We start from the raw sequence: 14254 nt of genomic DNA on the forward strand, positions 1-14254 counted from the left end.
GTTATGACATCACTACAACGTAGATTTCCTGCTGAAGCATAAACACTCAGTAACTCACTGGAAATGTGACTGCTTGGCTAGCAGCACAAGTTTGAAAATATTTTCAACCATTCAATCCTCTGACCACTTGTGAGGCTAATAAGTCACCATCTACAGTGAAAACAATCACACATAAAACACAAAACAGTGCAACGATAATTTCAATACCTGATAAAGATCAGCTGCTTTTAGTTAGCTAGCACTGAGTTAATTACGACACCACTGGTACTAATTAAGCGTCCAAGATAAAGACCATTGAAGCAAGATGTACACCAGCCTTTCATGCAACTTCTTAACCATTAGTTAGAATATACTATTTCATGTAGCATGCACATATGAGATCAGAAAAGTCCCACGTACCAAACTTGTACGCTTATATTAAGAATTTTCTGCAAACAATACCAGATAATTTTGAAAGGAAACAACAGTATTTTTAACTCTAATAATTATTTTAATTACTTTATTTTGGCATCAGCAGACTTCCATATTGACAGATTTGTATCTTTAGTGTTTGTGGCACACATGAACCGAAAACTCTGCATGTTTCGTCAGAATCATGGGAATTTATTACATCAGCAGTTGCAGCAAAAACAGTTTAAAATCTGTCATTCACCCCATCATCCCACGCCACCCTGGCCTCCCAACATGGCCGCCGAGCAGGACAGCAAAGAGAAAGTCAACTCTTCAATGTCTGTAAAGTCGACGTCGTCCTCACTGATGCTGAAAGAAGAAACAGAAAAACTGTTTCCCTTTTGAGCCCTGGTGCTGCACAGCACAATCCCATAATGCACCTGTTCAGGTAGCACATCAGCCTCATGAGCCTCAGTCTGGGTAAGAAGGGGCGGAGCCTGGGATACGAAGCAGCAGCCACAAATCAGAGCGGACAACAAGAAGGAAAAAAAACAAAAACGTTGATGCTGAAGAACAGGCACGTTGGAATACTGAGTGTGTGCGTGTGTGTGTGAATTATGTCTAAACTATCACTGTTTACAACAGTGGAAAAAACTGTTCGTTTCTCACAGAAAAACACTGTCACGTCTTTTATCTGCTTTTTTTTTTTCTTTTCAATTTATTCTCTTTTTCCCTCCGTTGGTCGCCGCCGCTGTCTTGTCGTCTAATGGAGGAAGAGCGAGTGTGTGTTTTTGTAGTTCAGGTCCCTCAGATGATCTCAAAGGTCTTCTTCAGCTCCATGATCAACTGCCAATCAGATTTCTGCATCTCGTCTCTGAACCAGTTCTTCAGAGCGTCGATTGACGCCCGTGTGATCTGAAACAAAACCAAAGAGGTCGTTAAAGTGAACCAGAAACAGCCTTTCATTCTTTGCTCTAAAAGCCCTGAGGCCACATTTAACTTTGCCTCTATTAGCAGCCTGCTGCTACAACCATTTTTTGACAGTAAAACCAAAGAGGAATTAAAGTGAACACAATGTAAAACTAGTTTAAACACAGTTGAAAAGCAGCACCAGGTTTTACTTCACTGTCTGGACGTCTCTGCTTTTGTTCTACAGAACACAGAAAAACTACATGAAATTCTTGGCCTGACTAACTCGAAAGACACGAAGATATTCTTACCCTTCCTCTCCTTCTTTCCTCTTATTTAGGCTCTTTATTTCTTCCTTGCTTTTCTGTCTCCTGTTCCTAACACTGCTACCTGGACACTGACTGAAATCGACCTTTTAGCGGTGGAGTGAACAGCAGTGTTCACGGTAATTGTGATTTTTGTGAAGCCTCTCTAACGTTCTTCTGTTCCTCCTCTAAGGGTGTGTCCTCACCTTGCTGACGATGATGTCTGTGGCTTCAAAATGGCGCCCGTACATCTTTGGCGACTCTCCCGGGATTGGCTCAATCTTGATGCAGATCTCCTGGCCCTTCTTGGCAGTGTCAACGGGCTTATGATTTATCTCAATGCTGGTGACCACACCGATGTCCACAAACTGACATGTGAACACAAAGAGAGTTAGTTTAAAGTTCAATTTATAATTCACACAAACAGCCACAGCGACTGTAAGCGGGTCTTACCGCTTTGCTGGGGACGCAGAGGGGCGTCCCCTGTTTCAGGACTCCAGCCTCCACTGTGACCCCCATCACGATGGGATCTCGGGAGTTAAAGATGAACTGAGGAAGAACTCGCAGCTTCACTGGGAACACGGCAACATGCCTGACGATACAGATAAAAAACACATTAACCCTCGAACAACCCTTAAGTAAAATTAATCAATCACAGTCACATGGTTACTGAAGCCTAATTATCACACTGATGTGCTCCATCCATTTTGCAGTAGCACGCTGGAAGAATGTCAAAATAAATCAGAGCGTCATCTGCATATAAACTGACTTTTACAACCAATCCTGATGATTCTAATAACAAATAGAATCATCTACAACTGTATTATAGATAATTAAAAACAACAGGGTTAGTTAAACAGAACCACGTTATTCTGTGAAAGGACATCATCATTTGCATATATACAAAAAAGACTTATTAGCTGTAGTGGTTCCAAATCTGGACAAATAAAAGCCTTTTGGAGTCTCCATCAACTATTTAATTAGAGTTTATTACTATGTTATAGTATGTTGTTTGTTATTCCAGTCAATAAAAAGTCAAAAATACCCAAAGAAATCTAAACAATTAACGCAAACGTGAGCTTTTCTTACCTAAACTCGTCCTGTTTGGCCTTCTTGTAGTCTTCTCTGTACTTGGTGAAAGCATCAAATAGGTGGTAGATGATTTCAGCAGAGAAGATGCGAACTCCCAGAGTGTCAGCCATCTCCTGACTCTCCCGCTCCACCTTCACATCGAAGGCCAGGATCACTGCGTACCTGCCAACACCAACCCCCCAAAACATCTGTCACATCTACAGGTTCTAGACCAGTGCTCCACTAGTACTAATTTCAACAGAGATACAATGATGTCTGTGAAATGTATTCAGATTTTTTTTTTTTTTTGGTCATAAAATATTTTAATAGTTGTCCCAAATTTTTTTTAATTAAAATTAACAAGATATTTGGGGGTGCAGATTCTAGTGTTGTGCACTAACTTTATTCATTTCATAATAAGTATAAATAAACTATTTGTAAATATGTAAATATTTATTGCTTTTGTGTTCATTTTGGTTGAGTGTGTGTTTATACTGTGACGTACTGCGGGTCGTGCTCCAACATGGTTGACGCCTTCATCACATCCTTCTTATGAACTGGGCCAATGTTAATGCCAGCGTACTGCAGGGACACGCACACAGAGTTCAAAGGTCAAGGACTGTTAGTTTCTACTTCCTGTAGTTTTTCAAAATAAGAGCTCTCAGCCGTACTGTCAGGTACTTACAGGGACTTTGGATGTCCGCAGGAACTCGAGCAGAGCCTCCAGCGATCCCAGCGTTGATGCCTGGACGTAAACACCTTTCTCCTCCAGTTTGATGGAGCTCAGAGTCTGCTTAAGCTCTCGCACCAGTTCATCCTGAAAACCAGCACATGTAAGAAACCTGGGAGTCTTACAGGACCAGTTCAGTCCTTGTCTTGGAGTTTAACTTAGACTAAAGGGAAAAGCACTGTTACCCTTAGGACAGGGATCTCGTCGTCCTTGTGAGCCACCAGTAGGGGGAGCCCCGCCAACGCCTTCTCCAAGTCTTTCCCCAGAATCTTCACACCCTGAGACGTCGACACCTCCTTGTGCTTCTCGTACTGGTTCTGCACACAACAACCAATCAACACGTCAACCACAGTCGATACATTTTTGAAGTCAAGCCCAAAAAGCAGAGACTATGGCAATATCCACACTAATACGTTTCCGTTTGAAAACGCATCTTTTTCTCTCCGTTTTGGCCTCCCGTCCACACTGAGACGGCGTTTTGGGTCAAGGAAAACGCTGCATTTTGAAAACGCTCTCCAAAGCGGATACATTTGAAAACGCCGTTTTTGCGTCGCAGTGTGGACGGCGAATCCGGAGCCTTTTCGAAAACGATGACACATTTTAGTCATGTGACCAATTAAACTAAGATAGCGGAGGGCATTATACAGCAGTTGTTTTGTTTGCTCTCAGTTTTGACAGCCCTATTAAAGGTTAACATGAGTTTGTACATGCTCCAGATAGCTTTTCTTCAAATTCTTTAATTCCCACTCGCTTTTGCAATTTTGTAGTTTTGTGTTACTCACAGCAACAACTCCACCTCATTGTTAGTCCATTTAAAAAAACTCGGTGCTTTTCGTTTTGCCGCGACGTTTCAAAGAGCCAGAAAGTAAACAAACAGCAGACAGAAATGAGTCAGGTTGAATCTTCTTGCGCTTCACGCATGCGCAGTACTGGAACGTAAGCGTTTTCGGCTGTTTCAATGTGGACGCACAACTCTGTGAAAATGACTGAAAATGTTAGTGTGGACGCTGAGCGTTTTCAGACGAAAACACCGTTTTCAAATCTATCCGGGCTTGTGTGGACGTAGCCTATGAGTAGAAGTGAGCTCATGTCTAATGATAAAGTGCACTTTCTCCATCATTCACCAGCACTAAAGACTGATCTTGTTTCTTCACACATAGTCCCTCATGCTGAGTTTGGTAAACCCGAGTGCTTAAAAACATTAATAAGAACAATGAAGTGTGAAAACAATTAAAACCAGGACGACTTTTTGGATTGCAGAACACAGTAATGACTTGTCATGGTTTTTTTAGACAAATGTCAAAAAGACATGTTTATGCTGAAAAAAATGCATTTGTGTTTTGGCCACTCTTGTTTTTCTTTGTTCTCTTTAATTTTTTGTTTAAATAAATAATTAAAAGTGATTTCTGGCCAGTCTCAACATCATTAACTCTCAATGTGAGATTTAAAGCACAGTCTTATTTCTGACAGGAAAACAAAGGCTGCAGGTTGATTTAGATGAACAAGCCTTGAATAGGTGGCATGTGATACACTCGGAAAAACAACAACAGTGTGTATGGTTGGTCTTCTGCAGTAAAGGCAAAGACTGTGTGACCTAATCTGACATATGATATATGTGTATGCAGTCATTCCAAACCAACTCATAACAAAAGTGTGCATTTTGCATGTTAATGTGGCCCCTGTTAGTAAAACTCACCATATAGCTCACTTTACTTTGAATTTTATAAAATGATGTGCTTTTAAATTCTTCTCATTCCTCACTCTTTTAGATTTAGAGGAAAATATAACACCTATTATTGTGTGCAATTTTATTTAGTATTAGTCTGTACATTTTGTCCGGAGCTGTTTGTCAGAGAAAAGTTTCCCACAGTTCAGGATGACGTTTTTAAAATCAGCCTTAAGTTTTGTTTTTAGTTTTAAAGAAAAATCTTTTATGAACGCCAAACAATTTTTTGTGTGTTTAGTTTTACATCAAATATGAAAAATAATCACACAAAGTAGACTGAACAAATGAGGAGAAACAAGTCTATAAAGTGCCAGCAGAGGGAGCCCCATCATCATACATTAGCTGTAGTGGCAGTGAACCTGTATCAGCAGGGTTACTAGAGTGTTTACTGGATTAAATTAAAGCAAGAAAGGAATCCACATCCTGCTCATGGTTTGTACTGGTCAATGAAAACAAAGAAATAAAAATAAAAAGTCATAAATCTGAGGAATAAATCAAATAAGGACAAAGTAGGCCCTTCATAAAAATGACTCAGTCGAACCACAAATCTTTCTAAAGCCGACATTTTTCCTTATTTTTTTATTTTTTTTAAATGTTGACTATGTTACTTAAATTCCTTTTTTAATGCTTTTAATGTAAAGCACTTTGTCTAGGAAAGTGTCACACAAAGAAATCGTTATCTGCTCAATAATTGACTACAGTCACTTCGCGCACCTCCCTCATATACACGTGAGGGAAGCTGCATGAAACAGATACAAGTACGTCATTTTGTTGAACTGACTGCTTTAAAGACCATAAGTACTTTAACTCAGAGCCATTATAGTACAAAATCTTCCCGCTACATCTTTGCCAGATGCATGTTTAAAAGCCGCTCTAACAAAATTTAAGACATGTTTACCTTCACTCTGAGTTCCTTCAGTGGAGGTGGCAGCAACAACCCCCTGATCTGCGTGACGATGGGCCCTTCCACCCCTGGTACGATGATGGTCTCTCCTTCCCGCAGACGACCGTTAATCAGGATGACATCTATCGTTGTTCCCATCCCGGGCAGCGCTTTTACCTAAACACACAAAGATCACATGGAGTTTGTGTCTGGATGGTGGAGGAATGGAAAAAGTAGAGAGAACAGATAAAATTGAACTCACCTCCATGACCTGAGCTCGCAGCTCGTCACAGTGCGCTAACCGCCGGGCCAACATTGTTTGGGTGAGCTCGACCAACAGGGCGATGAGGTTTCCCATACCATCACCACTGTGGGCTGAGGTAGGAACCAACGATACAAATGTACGGGGGTCCTTATTCTCATAAAACAAGGCGGCGTTAAGACCCTGAGGACAAACACCACACGGAAAACAAAGTTCAGGGAAAGTGAGCTTGATGCCGTCTTTGGTGTTCCTCAAGCCTCAATGCTGGGTGCCCTAAACTACAAAATGTTATCATCCAGTCTTATCATCATGCTGTTCCTTTCAGACTGTGAAAAAGATTACTATATAATGCAGGTTCAAAACTTTTTAATTTATAATATAATAAAACTTGCTGAGAAACTTATTTTGTTGAATAAACACAGTAAAAATCTTTGTTTTACCCATTTTAAAAACATTTTGATTATATTTAATTATAAGTAGATATCATATACAGTATACACATAAATACAAAATACATACTATGTATAGTATGTATTTTCTTGTCTAACTCACGCTCTTTAATGAAACATTAGAAAAATTTGCTATTAGACTGTCCTCATCTGGAACTGAATGGAAATAAATGGCACAATAACCATAATGAATAAGTATTTCTCATTGTTGTGCTGTGATTGGCTGATAAATTAAGATGTAGTGATCAACACCTGTTGTGCGAACTCCACAATGATGGCCTTAGTTCTTTCGTCAAACTCGTCTTTTGTGTTCTTCTTCTGCTTCTTTAGTGTAGCCACGACATCGGTTTCTGGACTCTTCTTCCAGTCGTAGAGGCGGTCGATCTGGTAATGGCAAAAAAACAAATAAAAAATAAAATTTTAGAAAATTTGCAAGAGAAGAAGAAGGAGGTGAGACTGATGTCGTGGAGCTGGCAGACCTTGTTGAGGGCAACGATGAAGGGACACTTCTTCTCCTTCAGCAGGTTGATGGACTCGAGCGTCTGAGGCTCCAAGCCGTGCATGATGTCCACCACCAGGATGGCGATGTCGCACAGTGAACTGCCTCTGTTCCTCAGGTTACTGCAGAGAGAGAGAGATCAGTTAGCGACAGACAGATACAAGTGAGTGAGACAGGCAAGTCAGGAGAGACGGGCGTTACCTAAAGGACTCGTGTCCAGGTGTGTCGATGATCAGCATGCCAGGGATTTTGATGCTTTCTTTGTTGAACTGCACAAACATCCCAGAGGTTAATACACAGTAACCATAAACACAGTTTATTCATTGTTCAGAGTGAGATGGCATACATTTTTAACCATCTTTGTCTGCTCCTCGATGGTCTCCTTCGGAACGTTTGTGGCTCCGATCTGCTGAGTGATTCCTCCGGCCTCGCCATCCTGAACGTGGGTGTGTCGGAGCTGCACGCAAACAACAAGAACAAACAACAAGATCAAACAACAAGAACAAACAACAATAAGTAAACGTTGTATCGTCAGTAACAGTTGGTAAAAATTCTGTAAGCAGAGAGTAAACGTCACCTTGTCCAGGATCTTGGTCTTGCCGGTGTCGACGTGTCCGAGCACACACACCACTGGTGCCCTCAGCGTTTCCAAGTCAATGTTCTTCAGGTTCTCCATTTTGCGTTTCTAAGGAGACAAACAGAACCCATCAGTCAGAAATGGTTATAAAGAGAGATCCTCTCACTCCCCCTGATTTTGCAGTGTCTCTCACCTCTATCCTCCTCTTGGCGCGGTCGTACAGTCGCTCCTCTTTCGTCCTGCCATCATCGTCCTCGCTCTCGCTGCTTTCATCCTCGCTCGGCGCCCTCCTCTTACCCTGGCTTGCAACCGTTGGCTTCTCCACTTCAGCTTCTTCCTCACTGTCCTCATCGTCTTCATCTTCCTCCTCGTCATCATCATCTTCATCCTCTTCTTCCTCCTCCTCTTCATCCTCACTAGCGGCAGGCTGAGGAGGAGCAGCGATGTCCTCCTTCACCTCAATGTGGACTTTTTTCAGCTCTGAAAGGTGACAGATGGAAGTTTTAATTTCTACTGCTATAACATTTAACGGTTAAGTTCGGTTTTGTCTTAAGTTTAACATGTTTGTCTAAAATGAATGTTGTCATAGTGAAACAGACCGAGCCGTACAATCACGTGACTGGTCAATGCCAGCAACCCCCCCCCCCCGCCAAAAAAAAACACAGGCCTTGCCCATATGTTTTTGATATTGAAAGTCTTAAGTCCAACAAGCCTGGTGCATAAAAACAAAAGAACTCTCAGTCTCCCTAAAAACAAACAAACAAAAAAATAAAGAAGGCTAGCTTGTACCAATAAAAGTACATCCTTAGTTTAATCAGTACCAAACAACAGTACTTGGTTAGTTGGTAAAGAGCAGAAAGACCTCAATCAGTAAGTGCTGATAAAAGTATACACTATTCTCTCCAAGTCTATTCAGTACCAAAACACCACAGGCTTAGTCTAGCCATAAGTAGGAAACCCCCCCCCCAAAAAACAACACACAATTAGTCTAGCCTTTCCAAAAGAAAATTCACACACACACACACACACACACACACACACTAGTAAAAGGGGGGATACTAAGTCTCTACCAAAAAATCCTGTTTTAGTACGACCATTTTTGCTGCCGAAAAACATTACATATTTAACACATGCCTAATCCATACTATAAAACAGCTTGCACATGCTTTTGTGATACCAAAAGGGCACACCTAACACACACCAAGCTTAGACCTACTTTGATGTTTAAGAAACACATATGGGACATGCCTAGTTGGTACTAAAACAAGCACAAATCTAAGCCATGCCTTTTGGGTACTAAAACAAGCATTTGCCTGGACAGCACAGATTCAGTACCTGCTTCTCGTCGTGTCCTGCTGAGCCCCATTTTCCTTTCTTTTTATTCATGAAATAAAAGCAACATATAAAGAATTTAGTTCCCTCAAAGCCAACAGTCACACATGCTAGAGCTGCTGTTTGGACTTCAGTATATCCTGCCACGGATATTTAAACTAAAAAGGCTGGGAATCGAACCACCGACCCTCTGACTGGTGGTGAAACTGTCTTTTTCCCTGCAGTGTTTATTTTCCTTCTTTATTAGATATGAAAACAGAGGAAAGAATCTAATCATTTCAGGTGACCAAGGCTCTCACCTTTCTCCTCGTCACTGGCAATGGCCTCCCAGTTATCTACAGCAGCATCTGGTTTCACCTCTAAACACAGAGACAGAACAGAGACAAGTTAACTTCTGATCAGTGCAATAAAACATACCTTGATACCTCCACTTCACACCTGCAGCTCTTACCTGGTTCTGCAGGTGGTGCCTCAGGCTCTGTTTCCATTGCAACTGGCTCTGGAGTCTCTGAAGTCGGCGAGGTCACTTCTGATGTTTCTGGGAAGGGGAATGACAAAGCTATTTTTATTATATGGCCAGCAGGAGGACTGTAGCGTCTCTCGGCTGGTGCGAGCAGCACGGCTGTACCTTCAGCAGTCTGGGTGGCGGGCTTCTTCCTCCTCTTGTCACTATAAACAGGCTTCTTCTTTTGCACCTCTTTGTCTCTGGATGGCACATCAACACCTGCACACACAGAATCATATTAGCTGTACAGCGCTGACTGTACTGGAATGACTGCATTATACTTCTGTAACCCTCCTTAGCGCCCCTTCCAGTCTCTCCTGCTCATAGCACCCACCCTGAGCCTGCAGCAACATGAGCGTGGCCTCAGCACGAGCTCGAGCTTCCTTCTGGGCCTTCGTCAGCAGCTTCCCCTCCTTCTTCAGGCGCTCCTTCCTCTCCTTCTCCTTCTGCTTCTTCTTCTCCTTGCGCTCCTGCTCCAGGCGCTCCTACAAGGGCAGCAAAACCGATGCCACAGCGATTAGCGATGAGACGACAGGAAAGACAAAAGTGAAGAAGAACCAGAAGGAGGTGGTGGAGCTTTGTGTTTTACCTTTTCCAGCCTCTCCTTCTCCAGCTCCTCCAGCCTCCTCTGCCGCTCCTCCTCCTCTTTCTTGGCTCGCTCCTCCTCCTGCAAAAACAGTTTAATCATTCTCAGATATCAAGCACCCATCACATCATGATGTCCATGACTACGTCTCCCACAATGCCCCACCTCCTTCATCTTGGCCAGGGCCTCCTGCATGGCCTTCACTGTGGCCTTGCTAGGTCCCTTCTTCTTCTTGTCCTCATCCTTGTCTTTCTCTCCTTTCTTCTTCTTCTTGTCCTTCTTCTTTTTGTCGCCCTCCGGCTCCTCTGCAGAAGGAGAAGAAACACGTCACACTGAATGGCATCACACAATTTCTTGTTTTTCCTGATAATAATTTACCCTCTGCTGCTGGCTCTGCCCCTTCCTGTTCTTCCAACACTGCTGCAGGAGGCGCATTCTGCTGAGGCGCGGACTCCGTCTTCTCTGGCTCTTTCTTTGGCTCCACGCTGCCCTCCTTCTCCTTCTGCTTCTTCTGCTTCATCCTCTCCTCCTCCTTCTTTTTCCTCTCCCTCTCCTTCTTCTCTGCTTTCTTCTGTGCCGCCGTCTTGATTTTGAAGCCGCCATCGTCCTCTTGCTGCTCCTCCTCGTCCTCGCTCTCGGCCTTCAAAGGCTTCCCTTTCTTCTTCTTCTTGTCTCTCCTGGAGGTGAACTCCTCGTCGTCTTCGGAGTCATCCTTTCCAACGCTGCCTCCTTCTCCTTTCCTCATACCTTTGTCCTGGTCCTGGTCCTCCTCCTCGTCGGACACTGAAGGTTTTTTGCCTCCTTTCGTTCCTCCTTTGGTCTTCAGGCGAGACTGAGAACTGCTGTCATCGTCGGATTCTGATGCAGGAGTAGGAGGTGGTGCCTGGAGGAGCAAAGAATAGAAATTTAGACACTTCTAAGAGTCTGCGCTCTTATTTCTATGATATGAGGTTTATGTTCATTATTTCACCTTCTTCTTCTCCTTTTGTTCGCCGTTCCTTTCTCCATCAACATGGCCTTCAGCATCATCACCCTCCTCATCTTCGGGGCTAGCTCCGCCCTTCTTTCCCTTTCTGGTCTTCTTCTTCTCCGGTTTAGGAGGCTCGAAACTCTCCACTTCTTCTGTGATGTCTGTTTTCTGCACACAGAGAGATTCTTTGTATAAGAACAAATTTTCAATGTCTCTGACTAAAAAATCATTTTTGAGCTGAAGTGCCCCTCGGATGCGTTTACCTTCCCCTTTCCTCCTGTGGTCTCGAGCGATAACTCCTCGAGCTCCTTCATGATGTCGTCCTCACTGCAAGAGGAGTAAAAAAAACTGCTTTAGGAAATTTCAAAGCAATAAACTTGATTAAAATAAAAACTATCTGAAAGAAGAATGTCTCACTCGAAGTCCTCTTTCTTCCCTGCTTTCTTCTTCTTCTTTCCCTTTGGCTCTTTGGAAGCTCCGGCTCCTTCGATCTCCGCCGCCAGAGCGTCGATGTCATCTTTGGCACTGAGCACAGATTCGAAAAACAGTCGATCAGAGTATGAGAGTGACACCCGACTAAAACCTGGTCAGACACTGAGAACACGGGCTGCGAGAGGAGACCGAGTCAGACTCTGTTTCTCTTTGTGCCAGAAGAATGTGAATGTGAAGAGCTGCTGACTCCTCACTTCCTTTCATTTCCCATCAGCCCTCTGAGGCACAGCGAGCACAGCGGGACAGCAGTGCTGTAACCACGGATTACGTTCCCTCACGTCACTGTAAATCAAATATCATCTGGTTTCAGACTCACAAAGGAAGGCATCTAATCTGCTCTGTGAAACCAAGACTCAAGATGAAGTATGGCAAAAACAAACCGCTGATTTATCAATTACATCTGAGATTTTCTGGCATTTTAGATCAAACTTTCAAAGTTTAAATTCATCTACAAAGTGAGCTGGAGGCACATTTGGATTACCGAGTAGGCCTCAAAAAAAGCTGCACACAGGGACTGTTAATATGTTGTGAGGGAAAACCTTAGAAGTGAGTTCGTAAAGAGACACTGTGCAGAAAAAGATGCACAAATGACACAAAAAAGTACAAAAAAAGGAAACAAAAATACAAAGCAACCAAACGTTAAATGCAAAGTTTAAAAAGCAACAAAAACCCCTGGAAAAAGTTATGACAGGAAACTTTAAGGAAAAAATAGAAAAAAATGAAGTATAAAAAAAATAATGGTAACGTGCACAAATAGCGAGTAAAGAGTCATAAACAAAGATGAAACACAAAAAAATAAAACGACACAAAAAATAAACATAAAACCTGAAAAGGTGTAACGAGAAGTGTAAGTTCAAAAACACAAACAGACAGTAAAAATCAGCAGACAAGAAACTACAAATGAATCTAATGTAAGTTTTTGCTAGAAACTGCATTACTATCCCAATAAGCTTTAACTCACAGAAAACAATAATATTAAAGCCCAACATCTGGCAGGAGTTTCATACTCTCTCTGTGACGTCAGTGTTTGTATCATCACTCCTGTTATATCTATATTTAAGTTAAATGTTAATTTCAGCTAATTAGTGTGAGTTTGCGTCCCTGAGCCTTTTTATCTGATCAGAGCGTTTCACGAGCGAAACGGTGTCCGTGGAGGGTTAAAACCAGTTTGAAGCCTCTCGACTATTATTAGTGTATTATTAATATTGATTATAAATGAAAGATTAGGTGATCGGGTTCATCAGCGTACCAAAACCCGATCAAACCTTCCTTTCACGAGCAGGTGATCGCTCCCAGACTGTGGCGTGTCTGTACCTGCCTGCTCTGTTTATATTTACTGTAATCATGTTTTAGAGCTTACTCGTTAATAAAGGAGCAGCACATCTGTGCTGTACCTGGGGATAGCCGTGACCGCAGCGGCTCAGGTGAGTCAGCCAGGCTTGCGTCACCGAGCAGGTCTTTGCTCACAGGTGATGTGTCTCCGTTACAGCAACTGCAGGCCGCCTCTGAGAACAGCCGGCTCTGAGGCGGCTAACGCGGACACATGTGGCTCCCGTGAGCCCCGCATCTGGCGGCGGGAGGCCCACCCAGGCCCAGGGTAACCCGGATTCGCCCGTGTCAGCCCGCCTGCTGTTCTGTAATTCTCCTTAAGCCACATTCAGGCTTTAAACCTTCGCTGCCTCACTCCCTCATAGACTCGTGGTTAGCATCCGCTAGCACGGCTAGCCGCTAAGCTAACAGTGTAAGCAGCGGGAAAACGGGCCGGACTGGGGGTGTTCACGGGCCGGGAGAGCCCCATTGGGGCTCGGTGTCAGTGCGGACCGGTGATGTTTATCGGTAGCCAGTGCTCTCCCTACCTGTCCTCTCCGGATTTCTTCTGTTTCTTCCCCATCTTGAAGCTGCAGTTCTCCGCTTACTTTCCTCTATGTTGGCCGACGCACACGACGGCTCATAGCGGGCAAAGATCTCCTACGGGCCGCGAGGAGGGCCCACTCCGCTCCTCCTCCACCTCTAATGCCATACATCCTAGGGCAGGGGTCTGCAACCTTTTACACCCAAAGAGTCATTTGGACCCGGTTTCCACGCAAAAGAAAACACTGGGAGCCGCAAATACTTTTTGACATCTAAAATGAAGATAACACTGTATATATTGTTTTTTATCTTTATGCTTTGTGTGAACAACTAAGGTGTGCTGCTTATGAAATCCATGAAGTGCTACAGAGAAAATTAAATTATATTTATGTAATCAACACATTTTGAACTCTTAAAGAAATATAACAAAAGGAAAGACACCCAGCTGAACTAAAATGATCCATGTAGCAAACAAAAACTGTTGTGAGCCGCCACCCTTATATCGCCTTTGGGCTGTTGGAGCCTTGACCTGACTCTTAAAAAATAATTGGAAAAAAGCACTATGCTGCTGAAAAATGAAAAATAGATATTTGCAAAATTCTGCCTAAATATGTATTTTACCTGGTTAATGCGTGCGGCGGGGCGTGGTTTAAGCGCCGCTGCAGGGGAGGCGGACGCACCTGAGCGACACCCGCAATCACGCCTCGCTGCCTTTAC

The 14254-nt window shown here is 43.2% G+C and overlaps 1 protein-coding gene across 1 annotated transcript; it reads right to left on the minus strand.

The window, feature by feature from the left end:
* Positions 1-482: 482 nt before the first annotated feature.
* On the minus strand, positions 483-13697 carry eif5b (eukaryotic translation initiation factor 5B). Its single transcript, XM_031735320.2, has 26 exons — positions 13543-13697; positions 11612-11719; positions 11458-11521; positions 11195-11362; positions 10603-11107; positions 10390-10529; positions 10228-10305; positions 9973-10123; positions 9762-9857; positions 9585-9671; positions 9433-9492; positions 7995-8281; positions 7802-7909; positions 7571-7681; positions 7426-7493; positions 7205-7346; positions 6978-7109; positions 6277-6459; positions 6030-6191; positions 3591-3722; positions 3361-3492; positions 3181-3257; positions 2694-2858; positions 2058-2196; positions 1811-1972; positions 483-1305 (listed from the first exon to the last, which is right to left on the minus strand). The coding sequence occupies exons 1-26, from the start codon at positions 13575-13577 to the stop codon at positions 1198-1200; spliced, it is 3600 nt and encodes a 1199-aa protein (XP_031591180.1). The 5' UTR covers positions 13578-13697; the 3' UTR covers positions 483-1197.
* Between the last annotated feature and the right edge of the window lie 557 nt (positions 13698-14254).

This window comes from Oreochromis aureus, linkage group 23 (assembly GCF_013358895.1).
Source record: "Oreochromis aureus strain Israel breed Guangdong linkage group 23, ZZ_aureus, whole genome shotgun sequence".
Taxonomy (NCBI): Eukaryota; Metazoa; Chordata; class Actinopteri; order Cichliformes; family Cichlidae; genus Oreochromis; species Oreochromis aureus.

Excerpts from the sequence above, each read along its gene's own strand:
- eif5b (XM_031735320.2), bottom strand. The coding sequence starts at position 13,577 with ATGGGGAAGAAACAGAAGAAATCCGGAGAGGACAG. Across the intron at positions 7,110-7,204 it reads TCATCGTTGCCCTCAACAAG|ATCGACCGCCTCTACGACTG; the intron begins GTCTGCCAGCTC and ends TGCCATTACCAG. Across the intron at positions 1,306-1,810 it reads CAGACATCATCGTCAGCAAG|ATCACACGGGCGTCAATCGA; the intron begins GTGAGGACACAC and ends GTTTTGTTTCAG.